At 40.8% G+C, this 18,777-nt stretch overlaps 2 protein-coding genes across 2 annotated transcripts; both read left to right on the top strand.

The window, feature by feature from the left end:
* Positions 1-433: 433 nt before the first annotated feature.
* Positions 434-8,944, top strand: LOC111223763 (26S proteasome non-ATPase regulatory subunit 11A). Its single transcript, XM_022748025.1, has 13 exons — positions 434-547; positions 1,305-1,406; positions 2,665-2,861; positions 3,720-3,777; positions 4,052-4,246; positions 4,378-4,522; positions 4,624-4,684; positions 5,705-5,767; positions 5,946-6,071; positions 6,250-6,285; positions 6,388-6,439; positions 6,778-6,921; positions 7,887-8,944. The coding sequence occupies exons 1-12, from the start codon at positions 457-459 to the stop codon at positions 6,918-6,920; spliced, it is 1,269 nt and encodes a 422-aa protein (XP_022603746.1). The 5' UTR covers positions 434-456; the 3' UTR covers position 6,921; positions 7,887-8,944.
* Positions 8,945-11,024: 2,080 nt separating this feature from the next.
* LOC111223713 (homeobox protein Dlx3b-like) lies at positions 11,025-18,574 on the top strand. The gene is made up of 3 exons (XM_022747957.1): positions 11,025-11,499; positions 14,214-14,398; positions 16,526-18,574. The coding sequence occupies exons 1-3, from the start codon at positions 11,148-11,150 to the stop codon at positions 16,967-16,969; spliced, it is 981 nt and encodes a 326-aa protein (XP_022603678.1). The 5' UTR covers positions 11,025-11,147; the 3' UTR covers positions 16,970-18,574.
* Positions 18,575-18,777: the final 203 nt, after the last annotated feature.

The following is an 18,777-nucleotide window of genomic DNA, read 5'->3' as shown; positions in this document are numbered from 1 at the left end:
TCATATCAGCTCAATTGAATAATAAATCCACATTTCTCTGTATGTAAAAACCAAATTATACCATCATCATACCATCACTGACATGCAGTGCCAAAAACACATTGTCAAGAAAAAAATAGTTTCCCTGTAGGAATACTGTGAGATTAAGAAATAAAGAAAAGCTGCAAATGTCAGACTAATCATAAATAGGAAACGCTATTCCTAGTGTCTAATAAAGTATTGATCGCTCAGTGATCATAAACTATAGGCTACAAATCATCTAACAGAATTAATTAACCTGACAGTGTAGGCTGTATCACTGATAAACTAATAATTTGCTTAATAAATTATTTAAAAATTAACTTGTCAGCAGGCGGTACTCGGCAACACCTGCAAGGGGCGCCATTGTTCCGAACATGTGAACGACCTGACCGGAAAACAACCGGGCAGAGTGGAGCGGAGGCAGGCAGAGGAAAGATGGCAGCCGCGGCAGTGGCTGAGTTTCAGAGAGCACAGTCTCTTCTTGGAACAGACCGGAATGCCTCTATCGATATCTTACATTCAATAGGTAAATATGATCGACACAGCATGGCACGAGAAAGAAAATATTTTTTCACTCAGTCATTGATGCTACACGTCTCCATCAAACGTAGAGCAGCTGAGTTAGCTACCTGTGCTGTTAGCCAGTTAGCGGCTAAGCTGAGCTAAGTTAGCCAGCCCAGTGCTGGCCGTTTCTTTTTTCTCCTTGCTTGCACAGTGAGTCAGCAGCAGTGGGCTAGCCGGCTAGCGACATACCGGCTAGCTTGTCAGTTAAGCTAACGTTAGCTTCCCAGGCTCATTCATTTTACATTGAACTTGGGTTACAGCTGGCTAGTTAACATTAGCATACAGCCAGCGTTGTTAGCAGCTAGCCTTCGTCTTGTCAGGAGTCAGGCCAACAAGGAAATAAATGTGAAACTGAGTTGACTCTGTATTATTACCTTCTTTGTCACAGCGGTTAGCTTTAGCCTATGTACCATTTGACGCTGTCTGATGTTATTAAAGCTAAGACATGTAGCTGTCATTTTCGTGTATTGTTTAATTTGACAGTTCCGATATTTCACAGCTTCGCTAGGCACCTGGCTGTTTGCCACCCAAACTAGCCTATCGATGATATATCTTGACTTAATTCTAGTCTACGGAGACAGAAGGAAAGAGTAATATCAGCATTTTCACTGTTTGTATATCGCGGTGAATCATATCAGCAGGGATCACATTACATCATCATTGTGTGTGGATGTATGTGTGTGTGTGCGTGCGTGCGTGCGTGTGTGTGTGCGTTGTAGTAAAGCGGGACATCCAGGAGAGTGATGAGGAGGCGGTGCGTGTTAAAGAGCAGAGCATCCTGGAGCTGGGTGGGCTGCTGGCCAAGACAGGACAGGCTGCGGGTAACCAGAGCATGATGTTCATATTTCAAGTCAAACAAAGCTTTACTTCAAGCTATCAATATAAATGTTTTTTATCCAACTGAAACTACATTTTTCATACCTAGTTTGAGGTATCAAAAGTGTTTTACTACTATCCCCAATTTGCTGACTGGACAATCTCAAAAATGTATATGGGGAGGCCTCTTCAAATTTGGGGAACTGTGCCTTATACAATTTTCACTTGATTGGTGTTGTCAAATTGTGAATACTGAGCAGCAAAGCACTGAAGACAAATGTTGTCAAAACATTAACAGTTAGACTCATTTAGTAGTCTGTAAATGCAGTAAACACAAAAGTCGTTTTTTTTTACACATGTTTATGAAAAACAGTAAAACTTACATTACCATGTGTTTGGATTTCTCTATTTGTAGCACAATGCTGTAAAGCCATTGATAGTCATAGTTGTATGAAGGTCTCTTTCTATAATATCACTCAAAAGCAAGGAGTTAATCTAGTGCTAACCTGAAAAAAGTTTTTAAAGGTGTTCTTGTCAGTAAACATGCACCACATGTCTTTGTTCAGCTATCTGTCACCAATTGTTCTCTGTTTGTGTAGAGTTATATCAGGAACTTATTGCTCAGAGTGGTCATCAAGGTAATACTGGAATATTGGCATTTGTGTTAAACTCAGTTTCATACCTCAGCAGCTGCATTGCTCCTCTTGGCACAAAGTCTGACTTTTTTAAATTGAAGTACCTGTAAAGTGAAAGATATCCAAGGATCTTCTAAAAAAAAATCAAAACTACCTTTTAAACAACACAACTGTAGCTGGTAAAGATTGAGTCTCCTTTGGATGAAAAGTTTGTTCCTGCCTGATGTTTGGGCCAGTGGAAGTGCTGTTTTTCATCAGAACAGTAACCCAGGAATAAAATATGACCTTTGTCGAATTAACTGGCACTATACAGGCCTGGGTTGTTTTCAAAATCACTCCTTAGTTACAAACTTCACTTGATCAGAACCCTTAACTTTTCCAGAGTCAGTAGACAGGTGCCTGTAATGCTCCTTACTAAAACACAAAAGTGAAAAATGGATAAACATGTTTTCTAATATCAGTCATGAAACATATTGGACTTAGGAGTGTGCTCTTGTAAATGTTTGCAACTCTTCTTAATAATCTTACATCCTCTTGCAAAATATTTGCATTCACAAGCCATTGTGGCAGCCTTTTTCTGATTGTAAGTTTTCCCCTCTACTTACTCTTCCTCCTGTCGTCTTCTCAGAGCTTGGGGGTCTGCTGAAGTATGTGCGCCCCTTCCTCAACTCCATCTCCAAGGCCAAGGCAGCCCGGCTGGTCCGCTCCCTGCTTGACCTGTTCCTGGACATGGAGGCTGCCACAGGTCAGGAGGTGGAGCTCTGCCTGGAGTGCATAGAGTGGGCCAAAGCTGAGAAGAGGACCTTCCTCAGACAGGCACTAGAGGTGAGACTTTCTCCAACCTGTGGAGCTCTTCCCTCCAGGTTTGTTTGGACGAGTGAGAACAGGCCGGGTATTTAAGTGGTACCAGATGATAACTGCGCCAAGATGCATTGTATTGTGGGTCTCAGAACTTTTCCAAACAAACTGTGATGTGGTTCATCGTGGTCCATTGTCCAGCCACCCAACCAGACAGGCAAGGAGGTTTGGATCGACTTGTCTGGCAGCTTTCTGGTTTAGCAAGCTGTATGGAAAAACAATTTGGCGACACCAGCTGATTAACTGAAAGAATCTTGTTTATTTCACTAATAACATGGTATTTCTGTTTCAAACAACACGTTCCAACAACATCAAAACAAAAGTCCATGAACTTTCTAGCTGATGTTCCTACCTTCTTTGGGTATTAATCCAGCCTGCTGGTCTATCAGTGTACAAATGATGCTCAACTAACTATTCACTGAAAAGCTACAAAAGTCATAGAGAGGAATGCAGTTTAAGTAAAAGTATTAGTGTGTTTTTTTTTTTGTTTTTTTTGTTTTTAATCTGTTTAACCAGTAGTTGAGTGTGTTTAAAAAAAAAACAGTGTTATAATGGAAAATGTGCACTTTGTGTTGGGACATTTTTCAACGATTCACCACTTATCAATTGCTAACATGTCAATAATGGATTGATTACAGAAATTCCATGAAACTTGTACCCCTATTGGTTTGTGTAACATAGGCTTCCAGGTTTCAAAAATTCTACTTGGTACAAACTTTTAAGTAATAAATACTGCTCAGAATCTTCTGTCCGGGTAAATCTGGGTGTACTTTCCCCAGTGCAAACAACAAATTTGTGATGGTGGATGTTTTCCTCTCTCCTCAGGCTCGTCTGATTTCACTGTATTTCGACACAAAGTGCTACCAGGAGGCACTACAACTTGGTGAGTGATCACTCTCTTTGAGTTGGTGTTTTTGATTTGCTTGAAAAAGACAAAACATTTGAAAGACAAAAGAAATTTTGGATATAAAACATAAATAATGGGAGGAAGAAGACTGTAAACTCCTGCACCACGCTATTTAGTTGTCATCCTAAGTTAAATATGATAGATGGGATTTCTTATTATAATTCTGCCAAATTTCTGATGGGTTTAGTCTTCCACTTATTTGAGCCAAAAGCTCAGTAAATGTACTGATAGCATTGTGTTCGGTCTCCAGGCTCCCAGTTGCTGCAGGAGCTGAAGAAGATGGACGACAAGGCCCTGCTGGTGGAGGTTCAGCTGCTGGAGAGTAAGACCTACCATGCGCTCAGTAACCTGCCCAAGGCCCGCGCCGCCCTTACCTCTGCCAGGACAACCGCCAACGCCATCTACTGCCCACCCAAACTACAAGCAGCTTTAGACATGCAGTCAGGTACAATGTACACCACTTACACAAGTCATTAACCAGAGTTTATAATTGAATCAAAACATGATGTTACTAGTTTCTGTTCAGCACTGCACATTGTAGCTAAGATTTGAATGTGTGTTTGTTTGTGTTTCCAGGGATCATTCATGCAGCAGAGGAGAAAGACTGGAAGACGGCTTACTCTTACTTCTATGAGGCCTTTGAGGGCTACGATTCCATTGACAGCCCCCGAGCTATCACAGCCCTCAAATACATGCTGCTTTGCAAAATCATGCTCAATGCGTAAGTGGTATACCCAGAGAAGTTCTCATAATGCAGTAAAACAAGTTTTCATTGGTCGAGAACCGAGAATGGGCCTTTGACGTATATTTTCTCTGTTTCAGGCCAGAGGATGTCCAGGCCCTCATTAGCGGCAAGCTAGCTCTCCGGTACGCTGGCAGACAGGTATAACCCTTCTTTCCTAAGAATTTACACTTTAAGTCTGATTTTAATTTATTTGACTGCCTACTAAAACCCCTGCCCCAAACAGTGATTGTCCAACCAGATAATCTTTGCAACCATAGCTAGACATAGCAAGTCTATCAGGCTTTGGATTTCTCCACATGTTGAAGCAGTGCACATGGAGGTGTAGTAAGAGAGATTGTTAGCATTTAAAGAACATGTTATTTGTTGTTTCTTTGTTTGTTTGTTTTTTTAGCATTTCCAAATGCACAAGCAACAGAAGCAGCCGTGTAAGCAAATAATTAAACAGTGTATCTTTTTTATCAGAAGCAGCAAACATTAGCATCTGTGTCCAACTAGCTTACTCCCTGCATTAACCCAGCATTACATCCGAGGCCGCGAAGTACAGCATTAACAAGTTTATTAAAAAAAGATTTAAAAAAGCCTTGTTCATGACTAGCAGTTCCACTGTTCCCAGCGTGGAGGCTCATCCTGGATGCTATCAGAATTGAGGCTAATGTTAGCAGCTCTGTCCTGCTCTTTATTAGATTTGCATTAGATCCAGAAAGGCCTGATTGCTTTCTTTCAGTCTTTAAGCACAGTATGATGTATGAAGCCATCAAGTGTGTGTTTAAGGCCTTTTACATGGCTCTTGTTTTTAAAAAAAAGTCAGTTTAACATAGTCACCTAGAGACATAATTTTCAACCAACTCATGGATCCAAATCAGTGGTCGTTGGCTAGAAATTAGTTTCTGAAAATCAGACTCCTTTTCAAAAATTAAAATTCCTACTGCTGAGTCTGCCTTATTTGTTGTAAATTAAGCTTGACAGGTGTAGCAGTAGCAAGCAGCAGAGATGGGGATTTCACAAATGGTCAATTAAGTCTAAATTTAATTTTAGCTGATTAGATTTTCCGTGTTTATTTATTTTGTATAGTACCACTTCCCTCTGTCTCTCTTGGTAAAAGGCTGATCCACTGCCATGTTGATATAACCTTTTATTTATGTTCTTGTTTCTCTACAGACAGACTCACTGAAATGTGTGGCACTAGCCAGCAAGAACCGGTCGCTCGCAGACTTTGAAAAGGTTTGTGTCTGGAGTTTGATGCTGATGTTGTAGAGACTGTGGATAAGCTGTCATTGCTTAACAACATTAAGAATTAAACCGCCATGATTAGAACGCCGTCTGTCTCTTATCTTTTGGGGAATGTTTTCGCCTCTCCCCTCACTTGTGATTAAAATGTCCTGTTCCCACCACCCTCAAGGCGCTTACAGAGTACAAACCAGAGCTGAGGGATGACCCCATCATCAGTACCCATCTGACCAAGCTGTATGACAACCTGCTGGAGCAGAACCTCATCAGGGTCATCGAACCTTTCTCCAGGGTCCAGGTAATCCCCCACACACCTGTCCGTGTTCAGCCACAGTTAGTTCACACAGGTGCAGAACCGTACCCAGGATATTGGGAAGGTTCATGAAGACAAAGTATACTCAGTAAATATTAGAATAAGTACTAAGAATACTTGTCAGTCTTTAATCATTGTGTTTGTCCGTCTTCTCTCCTAACAGATAGCACACATTTCCTCCCTCATCAAACTTTCTAAGGTAAGATTTTGCCCTTTTTGTTCAGTGTTTCCTTTTAGACCTTCATCTTCTTCATACACAAGTTGCCTGTTTTCACTACAGTCTAGTTGTGTTGCCTTGCAGGGAGACGTGGAGAGGAAATTATCACAGATGATTCTGGATAAGAAGTTTCACGGTACGCATCTACAGTTGTTTTAGTGAACATGTAGTAAACACGCTGGCTTTTCTTCACATGTGAAAACCGAAGAGATGGCTAAATATTAGTGTTTGGTTGTTGTAAATATTAGTGTTTTGTGGTTGTCTCCTACAGATGGATCAGATTTACACTCGAGCTAAATTAAGTTTCAGTTCATGCGGTTGCATTAGGGTTGAAAATCCTTTGTTCTCACCCTCTGAAATGAACTAAACAGACTGAGAGGGTGTGTTTTCCATCGAAAACCCTCTAACAGCATTCTTCCATTTTCTCTCTCTCGGTTTCCCTTCCTTGTCGTCCCACACCGTCCAACCTCACAGGTATTTTGGACCAAGGAGAAGGAGTGCTGATCGTCTTCGATGAGCCAGTGGTGGACAAGACGTACGAGGCGGCCCTGGAGACCATTCAGAACATGAGCAAAGTGGTGGACTCGCTCTACAACAAAGCCAAGAAGCTCACATAAGGTCAGCCCGAATAGACATGGAAACGTTGGTGTCTGTGTGTTCATTCAAAAAATCCCTGAAAATAACTTCTGAGGCTGAGATGACATTTGGTCCGTTACAGCTGTCTTGTGCAGAGATGAAAACAGTAATTGTGTTTTGGATTACATAGTGAGGTGACAACTTTTAATTTTCTTTGCTCTCCATATCACTGCTTTGATGGATCAGTAGGATGATGACTTATTTACTCACTGATTCAACTGGTTTTTGTTGTGAAGCTGTTTCAAACGACACGTGGAAGCAAAACCAACAATGAATTGATTTTACTACAAAGTATTGATTGTACATCTTTTCCCTCTGTGTCAGTTCATATAAAAATGTGATAATAGTTCCACTGGTTCTTAAACTTTTTTTGTCATGCCCCCCCCCCCCAAAGCTGTGCAGTTGGAGAGCCACCAATCATTAAAGAAAATAGTCAGTTGTGGCCACATTGCTGTTGCCATATATAGTACACTCACTAATTTGCCAAATGTGTATTAATCCACAGCTGAAAGTAGTCCCCCAACAAATTCACTATTTACTCCTGTTCAAGCAGCACTTCATAAATTACTGAGCTTTTTCAAAAATAAAACTGAGAAGATCGATTCCACTTTCATGTCTGTACGGTAATTGTACGTCTACAGCCACCAGCTGGCTGGCTTGGTCCAAAGACTGCAAACAGGAGGAAACAATCGGCCAGGTACAAAATCCACCTCTGAATGTTATGAGCTGCTTTGTGTTTATTGTACAGATATGAGAATGGTATCTATCCACTCATCTGACTCAAGAAAACAGATGCGTATTTTTAAAATGTAGAAGTATTCCTATAAAAATGGGCTTTTGTGACAAAGTGAAGATAAAGTAACACCAGATTTAAATTCGTAAAATTAACTCAGATCTCAAATCTCAAGAGTTCATTGTCTTCAACCCGTCTCTGTCTTTCCCCGCAGAGAGAGTGAAACCATCTGTCCTCCTGTCCGGAGTGACGTGGGCCAGTCAGACCTCCGTCGATAGCTCACTTCAACCCGGGAGGGACGAGGGGAGGAGGACGAGGAGATTACGAACACTCAACAATCCAGCAAGCAAAGAAACCAGCTGACCAACTGACGACGACCCAACGGAATAACAAACTGACAGGGTGGACACGCAGCTCCTCCTGGTCCTCCCTCAGCCCTCTGCTCTCCCTCCCTCCTGTCACTCTCTCTTCCTTCCAATCTGACTGGGGTTGATCTGACACAAAGTGCTCCTCCCTATGGACAAATCCAGGCACTGCGCCCATCTTCTCTTCTCCCACCACTGGTTTCTACTGTATGTAAAACTGGACAAGCCTCCCTTTCCCCCTTTTTTTCTCCTCTGTTTCTCTCTGCACTGGCCATCAGGGAATCTTGTAAAATAACGATAAAGAATACCTATACAGTACTTATACATACATATATTGTAAAAAAAAAACAAACAAAAAACACATGCTCGGTCTGTTCTCAGTGTAACCTGGGGCAGTGGTGGGTTGGTTGGTCTGTCCCTCACCGGATACTACCTGTTCTGTTCAGTTTGCCAACCAGCCCTAAAAGTGAATGTTTGAATTTCTGTGATTCTCTGCGGTTGTTAAGAATCAACCCTCGGTCACTTCGGTCACCTGAAGACTGGTTTTGAAAATGCCGGCCATCAGAACAACCCCTCCCTTCTCCTCACACCTGTACTGTGACCTTTGCCCCCCTCCCCTCCCATCCTCCCCTCTCACCTGTTTCACCCTGAGTGGTCTCACTCAAGTCACAAGGCATTCTGGGATTCGTGGACCATACAGGGAATTTGCTCTTCTGTCCACTCGGGACCATGCCACAATGAGAGGAGGACATTCATTAACACACGGGGGTCTCCCATAACCCCCCCCTTCTTCCTCCCACTTCCTATTTGTATATAACAGTTGCCAAGCATCATCCAAGGCCTGATGTATTCACACTGTCCCCTTTTTTTGTAATGCATAAGAACAGAATAAACCTTGCCACTGAGAGCTTGGTCAGTCACACAAAGTGCTTTCGATGCTTGAGACGTGACTGGAGAGAGAACTCTTTGTTCTGACGTGTGTATAAGGGCGGGTTTCGCTGAAGAAAATCAAGCTGTACATTTCTGGGAACTTAATTTTGCAAGGACTCGAGGGTTTACCATATATGACATAGAGAAAGACATGCTAATAAAAAAAAAAATTAAACCTGTAACCTGTGTGATTTTAGGATCCTGGAAATGAAAGTGAGTTACAGTTTTGTGCCTCATATCATAAGAGATTTCATATTTTCCATGAAGCGATATGGTTAAAATGTGTTTAATTTCTCTTGTACTCAGTTGCAGAGGTTGCAAACTATAGACCAGTGTTTACAAACCAGGGGCACTTGTGCAGTGGGCACGTAAAGACTGTTCAGTAGGTAGGGCGGCACGATCGAAATATCAAAGTGGCAATATGGCCAAGCACAATTTCCAAATTGCACAAGCTGCAATTTTTTTGATAAAGGTAAAATGTGTCACATTATTGTTGTGCATGCTTGTTTGGTTGAAGACTCAACAAAAATCACATCTCCAACATTTAAAAGTTTTTTTTCCAGTGAAAATGAAATGCAAAAATTGAAATCGTGACTAACTTCTGCCAAAATAATCGTGATCTTTTTTTCTTTTTTTTTGCATATCCCTGAATAGTAGCTAAACTCATTTAAAAAAAAAAAAAAAAAAAAAAAAAAAAAAAAAAAAAAAAAAGTAAAAATTAGATTTTTATAAAATCTGCATATTGGATAATTGCAATTAGAGAATGCATAAAAACTGGGTAGTAATTAGGCTTGGGCTTATTTTTGATAATATTGAATATTCCTGTATTTCCCGCCATATACAATATTTTTCATAATGAAAAAATATAGGCTACATTTATTCTTTGGCAGTTTTGTGACATTTCACTGCTTTGCTTCCTGTACATTGAACCCTGGCATGTGACATAAAACTTTAAGCTCATGCTTAGTGGCAGCATCGCTTAAATATGAAACATAAAATACAGTAATATAATGATATATTACAACAACAACAAAAACCACCGGAAACATAAAATACAACGACACAATTACATTACAACAAAATAATTACTAAACTTAGGTTGGATTTTATCGAGATATTAAATTTTGGATACTGCCCAAGCCTACAGCAAACAGAGAAGACTCAACAGTGACAGTGTGCGGTTGACATGGACAGTCACAGGTTTCCAGGAGTGTCCATAGTGACATCTGGCGGTCAGATTATGTCACTCACCTTTGAGGGAGATGGAAATCTCACCACCTGTATTTTCTGTTGCAGTTCATGGGACCTGTAGTTTGAAAACAAGAAAAGCTTTTCTCTTCCAAACAGAAACTGAAAACTGCAGAGCAAATGATTTCATAACACATGTAGGGCACGTGCAGCCAGATTTAACTTTACAGTGAGGTGCTGTACTGAAGTTTGACTCTTTGTTTATCACCACTGTGTTTCCCCACAGTTTTATACACCTGAAGTTTATTGTAGATTTACTGTGCGCTGTTTCTCCTCCCTGAGGCATGGGAGAAGCCCGGGGCCCGAGTCTACACACGTATTGAGGGACAAGCCTTTCCTGAAATAAGCCTTAATTAACTGTAAATAACTCGCAACATGGGTCGACAGCAGCACTTGGCTCCGCATCTGCATTTGAATGGGAGGCAGCAGTGTAAAGCTTATGCGTAAACACTGCTTATCACAACACCATTATGCATGGCTCGGTTGGTAAATCTTTAGTCTGTTGAGAGTCTCGGATGTTGTTAAGTCTCCAAGATGCGTCCAAGTAAATGTTAGTTAGAGGACTTTACGGGCTTGCCAACTGTTTATGCGCTCCGGTGCAGGCCCGAGGAGAGGCTTACTGGAGGTTTCTGTGGGGAGAAGAGGGAGCCAGACAGGCGACAGTCAGCGCTGTCTTGGCCTCAGGGCAGAGGCAGGGAGCGAGCAGGCGAACCAATGAGAAGGAGACATCCACTCCCCTCAGTCCTGCCCGGCTTGGCTCAGCTCGGCGCGCCCTGTAATTAGGAGCTCTAGTTGGGTTGGGCGCCGCCACGGTGGACAGCCTGGCTGCTGCGTCAAGGGAGTTTGGGAACGCCAACTCCAGACTGCGTGTGGATTTCTGAACACTCCCGGTTTCCAGTTTAGAGCAAACACTAGAGGAAAAACTCCTGAGAATGAACGGGCAGCCCTCACCTGTCTTCGAGGAGAAGAAACCTTCGCTCCCCGTGGCTGGGAGCTCCATCTCGGCCACCAAGGATTCCCCGACCCTGCCCGAGTCCTCATCCACAGACATGGGCTTCTACAGCGGCCAGAGCGCGCTCCACGGTTCGCAGGATTTCTACCAGGCACAGCAGCCGTACTCAGCTCAGCACATGAACCCGTACGCATACCACCACTATAACCTGAACGGGATGGGTCCCGGCGGCGCGTACCCAGTGGGCAAAGCAGAATACCCGTACCCTCATGCAACGTACAGAGAGCACGGTGCCTTCAGCAGGGAGGTGCAGGCAGCGATGCAGGACACTGGTAAGTTAAACCCAACAAGAAAACTCAGACACATGCAACTTCATTGCATAAATGTTTCATGGGGATCAATATAACTCATTTATTATTGGCTGGATATTAGTTTATTGAAGACATTAACTGAAGGTCTCCAAACCAAACAGGTTTTCTCCTCTGTAAGTAGCTCTGTGTAAGATCTTCTCCATCTTTGTCCAGGAGCGAGAAAAGCTGCATCACCTGAGGCTGATGTATGACCATTGCTCTGAAACTGTAAAAATCAATAATTAAATAATGAGTTTTACTTACCAGGGAAATGAAACTCTTTTTATTTCCCAGTTTTCCACATTTCATACATATTTTGGAGCATTTAGTTGACACTTTCTTCTCTTGAACATCTGACTTTCCATCATGAGAAGATGAATGTAGGGGAGGAGAACTTAAGTTTCTTACAGTATTTTTGTCAAGTATAAGAAGGAGAGACCTGGGACACACACTTGAGTCATTTTTGAAGTAATGACGGTAATATTTCTACCAAATGTATTTTTGTTATTCATAATTCACCTATGTTAAAGTGCAGCCCCAGAAGTAGCATTCACCAGAATTTATAGATATTTTAAATATTTAACTTGCTCAGGAACAGCAGTGTTCATGGTTGAAGATTTGTTACTTTGAACAGTAACTCTGTAATAATAAAAATATGGGCTGTTTGATGGACGTCTTGAATCAGGGTGAGGTTTACAATCTGCTCCTGCTAAAAGGTCAGAAACTGAATCAGAGTTTTTCTTGACTGGAAGAGGAACTTACTCATCAACTCAACTTGATGTTTGACTTTCAGTGCAGCAGCTTCTGGTTTCACATGCCGGGGATATCACAGATTACAGCTGAATTTCTATAAATTCTATAAATACCAAAGGGATTTAATGGCAATTGTTCAGTCAAAGAAACAGGAGATCAGTAGATTGAAAGAAAAGACCATTAAATTTATTCTGTTTTACATTGTTATTCAGTGTAAATGGAAACTGACTGTGAGATATCCTGTTTATCAGCTTGTCTTTGAATTGGTTTGAGATTTTACTTTGATAGGAAAGCGGAGATGAGCCTAAAGGCCTTTGGATGGAAGCCACATCCTCATTCTAGTCAGGAATTCTTCAACTTTACCTTCATTAGGAATGAAGAACTAATTCATTTACACACAAATGCACTAAATAGGTCATTTAAACATAAATAACCTCATTTTCCAATTTGATGAAAATGGATAAAAACTTGAAATTCCTTCAGTGAATATCATAAGAATATTAATTAACACCAATCTAAACTCAATACACAGTTGCTGTAATAGTATAATAAGAATATAAACTTTGTTCAAAAGATTTTTCCTTTTGGCTTTTTTCAAGTGTCTCTGAGCAAACTGCAGAGGAAAAACAAACTCGACAGACTGGTGTACTGTTTTTGACATTCCAGTTGGGAGTTGACTCCTGCAAATGGCTTCAGGGGACTTTGGCCGACAGCCACGCACATCAGGTGTCACGACATGTCAGTCAGCCTTTGCCTTTGAATCATCCAGCAAGGACGACTCCTTATCACGCAAGGCCTGTGGCCACGCCCTGACAAATAAATCAATAAACAAATACATCAACAGGTTGTTTTTTTTTAGAAGTAGGCCTATTTAGAAATGCACAAACAGGAAAAGAGACATGAGCCAAACAAGATAATTGGCTAAATTTCAAATGAATGAAGCTAAATAAATGTCTAAATTCAACTACAGAAATAAATGGGGACAGAGCCATAGCAGGACTTTTAGAAATACTGAGTTTATGAGTCCAGTGTTTCCCAGAGTTCCCCAACCTCTCATAAAATGGACCTAACACTCAATAAAAGATCTTTATTTATTTATTTATTTATATAGGCCTACATATTTTTCATTCATTTGGATTTTTAATATTTTATTTAAATTAACTGTTGCTAATGTTGTTGTTTCTCATAACAGGAAGGTTGTTTCAAAGCCTATAACCTAATTAAATACTGAATATTTTATTTTATTTTTTATTTTTGTCCAAGCATAGTCCAATTTAAATGTACTGAGTATTAAGTTACACTGGTTAAATCAGCTCAGTGAATAATATAAATGATATATAAATGATATAAATGCTCAAACATATGAAATATTACAATACTGAAATATATTTCCCACACAAACTGTACAAACACTTTATGTTTTTTAGTTTTTTTTATTAATGTGTCATTTCCAATTTAGGGCAATATATAATATATATGCTGATCAAAATGTAAACAAATAAGATTGGCTGTATCTTTAAAGGAAAATATCAAAAATATTGTATATATATGTATATATTGGATAGAAGAAAAACAGCATAAACTGGGGAGGATGTATACAAGCGGGCCTCCAGGCTACATGAAAAGCACCTATAAATCTCTGTCTCCCTCCCCGGCTGTGGGAGACACTCAGACCAAAATTATAAGTTCAGAGTGCTGGCGGAATTTCTTTGAAATTTCGGGGTTATAGCGGCCATGGCTATTTTTGTGCTACAACTTCTCTGCACAGAATGTGAGACCCAACACAAGTTCATGTCATTGTTTGAAGAAAAATACCATCATTGTTTTTCATAGAGATAGTTTTCATTCATAGATGCTGTGTTGCATTTTGTCATGAAGTACAAAGTTTTGACTTTAAAGTTCCACAAACACCCAAAACTGTTTTTTACTGTCATCCCTTGCAGTGAAAGAAGAACCAGACATGGAGGTCCGGATGGTCAACGGGAAGCCCAAGAAGGTGCGCAAGCCCCGGACCATCTACTCCAGCTACCAGCTGGCAGTCCTGCAGAGGAGATTCCAGTCGGCCCAGTACCTGGCCCTGCCGGAGCGGGCTGAGCTGGCTGCACAGCTGGGCCTCACACAGACACAGGTGAGGCTTCAGGGAACACCATCCAGTACAATGCACTACAGTGACAGAAATATAATACAATGCAGTGATAATTAGAGTAGGCTACTTTAAACCACAGGTGTAAACACTGTAAACGGATTAAAATGTCAAGATATTTTACATGTGAGATGTCGAATGGGATTGCAGTTTGAGGTTAAGCAGGTTGAACTGTCAGTTTAATTAGGGGAAGATGAAAGCAACTGTAAATGATGAAAGCAATTGAAAGTTGAAGCCACAGATAGTTCAGGTGCACTGTCAAAGATTGAAGTGACAGATAAAATGTAAAGACTGGCAGCAATTTAAATGTCAGCTGGAGAATTTGAGCTGCCAGTTGAAAATTAAAAATTGGTTGAAGTGCCAGTTGATGTGTCAGAAGTTGAAACGTAGATGTTATGTGCTTGAGGTTTGAACACAATGCACACCAACGCAAAAATAAGTCTATAAAGAGCATGAAACAATGAAAAGCTTGAAAGGCCTGAAGAAGCTGAAGTGATATGAAGAAGCTGAAAGGGTGGTGGCTGGTGTAAAGTTAGAATGAAGCCTCTTAGTGAAAGTATGAACGAGTACGAAGAGGTTGGAGAGAAGCTGAATAGGTCCTCAGATGGGTGTAATGTTATCTTAGATTATAGGTTATACTAAAATATAATTCATCAGATATAACGGAATACAATACCATACAGTGCAGTACCAAACCAGGCTCCACTAAATTTAACAAAATGAAATAAGAATAGCACAGAATAGTTCAATAGAAACACATTAGCCAGAGTCTTCCATGATCCTCGACAGCGCTGTGTGTGAGTCAGTCTGGTTTACACAGTCATGCTTCCTGCCCTTATGATTTACCACATGAATTATCTTGGCTCAAGTGATAAAAGACGAAACCTGCTGAGCGAGTTGTTTTATCGTAGCTACTGTAAATCATTGTTCAGTGTTATGCTTGGGTAACATGCCCAAGCTTTAACAAAGCAAAATCTCAAAAGCACAATGCCAGTCAGCTTGAAGTGTGATTGTCATGTAATTTGGTTTTGATGCTTCAATGAACTGTTTGTAAAAATAACAATATCACAATAGCTCTTGTTGTATTATATTTCAAGAAGCTCTAAATAGTCTGTGATAATGCTACTGCTGCCCAGTAACCGTTTAGTTTAGTGCAATTAATATAGTTTCAAAACCGGGTATGAAACAAATATTATAATTGCTTTTGCTAATTCTCGACTAATTCTTGACCTCTGTATCAAAGGTAAATACTGCTGAGATAATGTTGTTGGCAACAGTGGTTCAGTAGTTACATCAGTTAGATAAAATATTGTACCTTTGGAGCAGTGTTTCTGGCCGCATGATGAATGTTTGTCTAATAAACACTTCTTTTGTTGCCCTGTTTTTTGAAAACTCCAACTCTGGAAAAAAAAAAATTGGATTGTTTATCTGCTAAATGCTACTATGTTCTTTTCTGCTGTTTTGGATGCAGTATGTAATGTATTGTGGATTTACCAGAGCAGGAAAACAGCTGCCGGCTGCAGCTGGAAACAAGGTTGCTAAAAGTGCTGTTTACAGGAAAGAAACCAAAAAAATTAGCTAAAAGAGGCTGAAAAGATATTGATGTCAGTGTTTCCCATAGAATTAGATAAAATTTTTGGCGTTAGCTACGTGGGGTGGGTGTTCACTATGTGTCATGCTTCACCATGTGTCAAATGACCCAAAAGGAGTTGGGGTTGATAACATATTGTGGTTGGCCAATGAGCCGAGTCCCGGCACATGCACGCTGCACAGTGTGTGCACCCTGAATGAGAGGCACACAGACAGGGCTGGTAAAGAGACAGACACGGATGGTAAAAACCTCATTGACTTTTTGCAACCCTGATTCAGAGGGATTTCTCCTGGTGGTCTCCTGATGGACCGGTCTGACCATGGCTACATCAACATTTAAAACCTTTTAAATCATATCAAGTTTTCTTCAGAAAACTTTGCCTTTTGTAATTTCTTTAAGTTGCCTGAAAAAGACCCTTTAGATTTAAAATTTACCTTTTCAAAATTTCAGCAGCAAACACATGTACATTTTCTTCACAAAATTTTGTAATTTCTTTAAATTTTTGCCGCTCTTCCTTCCAGGTCAAAATTTGGTTCCAGAACCGTCGCTCCAAGTTTAAGAAGCTCTACAAGAACGGAGAGTTTCCACTCGGGGAAATTCCTCTTGAACACAGTCCGGACGCTAGCGACTCCATGGCCTGTAACTCCCCTCCATCACCAGCTGTGTGGGAAAACAGCAACAACAGCAACAACACCAGCAACAACACCAGCAACAACACCACCAGCAGCAGCAACACAAACAGCAGCGGCAGCATCAAGAATAATGCAATGCTGGATCCCACCAGCAGGGGGCAGGGCTCATATCAGCCTCCAGTTGATTCCTCGCCCACCTACATGGGGGAGTACACACACCAGAACTGGTACCACCAGCAGGGTGCACATTTAGGTCTACCAGCGGGGGGCCCGACGCACCATACGCCATCGACAGCACCGTCAGCTGCACAGAGCATGGGAGCCGTTTACTGAAACATGTTCTGCTGACCAGTTTGACAGCGGGGTTTTTTTTTTTTTGGATGATTGAAGTGCTGTTGTGACCAAGAAACACCTGACAGTGGTCATCAGACACGTGTCATGACTGTAAAACCTGACACATGTTGTAAAACAGGCTTTTCTGCTGTAGAAGTGGACTGAAAAAAAGTGCTGGTCTCAGTCACCCTGTTGTCCTCATCTCCGAACTTTAGAAACTCATAACATCGAGGTTGTAACAGAGCTTAGGGTGCTGGGGCTGATACTGACATTTGTATTTGAAGTCACTGATAATATTTTGTATATTTAATATTTTAAATATGACCAAATCTTCCTTCTGAAAAAGGCCTTTGACACAGCATTTTCACAGTAAAACTGAATACTACTGAAATTCTAAAGACACCATCACAGGAAACTGTAAGATACATCGGGCTTTAAATTTAGAAAACGGGACCATTTGATGTGGCTAGTTAAAGGTGGACAAGAGTGAAAGGCTGATAACCTTTTAAAATAAAAAATCGATATCAGCCCAACTGGAGACTCAAATGAACCATGAGAGGGTTTTTTCTTGACACAATTTGAATTAAGTCAGTTTCCACTAGGATGAACATCATGGACTGAAGAACACAACCAAACAATGTTTATGTCCATATATTTTTTGTGTGAAAGTTTTGTTTTGTTTTTTTTTTGTCGACAACACATGGCTGTGACAGGCAAAAGTAAAACTGTGTGTGAAAGTGAAGAGCTCCAACCTGTGAGCTCAGTGTTGAGGCGAGGCTGGGATTAAAAACAACAATGGGCACGAACGTCACATAGAACCAAGTTAAACCCTGGGTTTACAGTTGAACTTTTAATTTCATGTCATCTAGATTAGGGTTGAATAGAGCAAACATGGCTGCCATATTTTTCCTGCTTGTGTGTTTTTGTGTCCTGAGTCTGCAGCTTAGTTCTTGGTACACATACTAATCCAGGATACTGTAATTATTATGACTTCGTAAGGGGGGAACTCCACTGGTTTCACACATCAGTCTGTTTGCATGTGTTGGGGAGTTCTACTGCACTGTTTTTTTATTTTTTAACTGTCCACTGTTACAGGAGTGCGAGGGGCCTTTAAAAGCAGATTCCACAAGCACAAAGGTGTTCACACTCAGTTCTTCTCTCCCACCTGAGCCTGAGCTGATGTTTTATAGTCAGTGTGAAAGTCAGACCACATGGACCCCAATTGGATCCAAGGGCAAGTGATGTGAATTTGATGACTTGTGTATAATTAGTCAGTGTCGCTTCGAGAGTTTCTCCAAGTATCATCAGGCAGCAGTTTGGCTCAACCAGTTTTGGGATGAAGCACAATGACGCAGAACCAACTCGTCTGATTTATAAAGATAATCTTGGTAAAAACTTATAGGTGTGTGTCAAACCAGGCATGCGTTCAAAATGTGATGTAACTGTTATTATGTTATGCAGCATTGTTAGGCCCCTTTTGTTTGAGATGACATCCTCAAATATCTCATCAAAGAGTAAAAGATATATCTGTGATCAATGTGATCACCGTAAACTACTTGGCCTGTGCCACTCCTTCTCCTCAGTGATTATAGAAACCTATCAGCCACCCCCCCTCCCCCCAAAAAAAAATTCATATTTGATGGATTTTTTCTTTATTTTTATGTTTTCTTTAAAGTCCAAGGTCCCTGCAGGGATTTAAAGTGTCCACAAAAATGCCTTTTACACTCCATGCCGCTACTTTTTAATGCATGTTTTCTGTTAAAAATGTATAATATTCGACCCTAAACTGAGGTAACCTTAATGATGTC

The sequence above is a fragment of the Seriola dumerili genome, unplaced genomic scaffold (genome assembly GCF_002260705.1).
Source record: "Seriola dumerili isolate Sdu_G_001 unplaced genomic scaffold, Sdu_1.0 BDQW01000113.1, whole genome shotgun sequence".
NCBI classification, from domain to species: Eukaryota; Metazoa; Chordata; class Actinopteri; order Carangiformes; family Carangidae; genus Seriola; species Seriola dumerili.
This window is presented reverse-complemented; position numbering and strand designations above follow the sequence as displayed.

Coding starts and splice junctions, on each gene's coding strand:
- LOC111223763 (XM_022748025.1), top strand. CDS start 457: ATGGCAGCCGCGGCAGTGGCTGAGTTTCAGAGAGCACAGTCTCTTCTT. Junction 3,778..4,051: donor CCAGGAGGCACTACAACTTG/GTGAGTGATCAC, acceptor TTCGGTCTCCAG/GCTCCCAGTTGCTGCAGGAG. Junction 6,072..6,249: donor AACCTTTCTCCAGGGTCCAG/GTAATCCCCCAC, acceptor CTCTCCTAACAG/ATAGCACACATTTCCTCCCT.
- LOC111223713 (XM_022747957.1), top strand. CDS start 11,148: ATGAACGGGCAGCCCTCACCTGTCTTCGAGGAGAAGAAACCTTCGCTC. Junction 11,500..14,213: donor GGCAGCGATGCAGGACACTG/GTAAGTTAAACC, acceptor CATCCCTTGCAG/TGAAAGAAGAACCAGACATG. Junction 14,399..16,525: donor TGGGCCTCACACAGACACAG/GTGAGGCTTCAG, acceptor TCTTCCTTCCAG/GTCAAAATTTGGTTCCAGAA.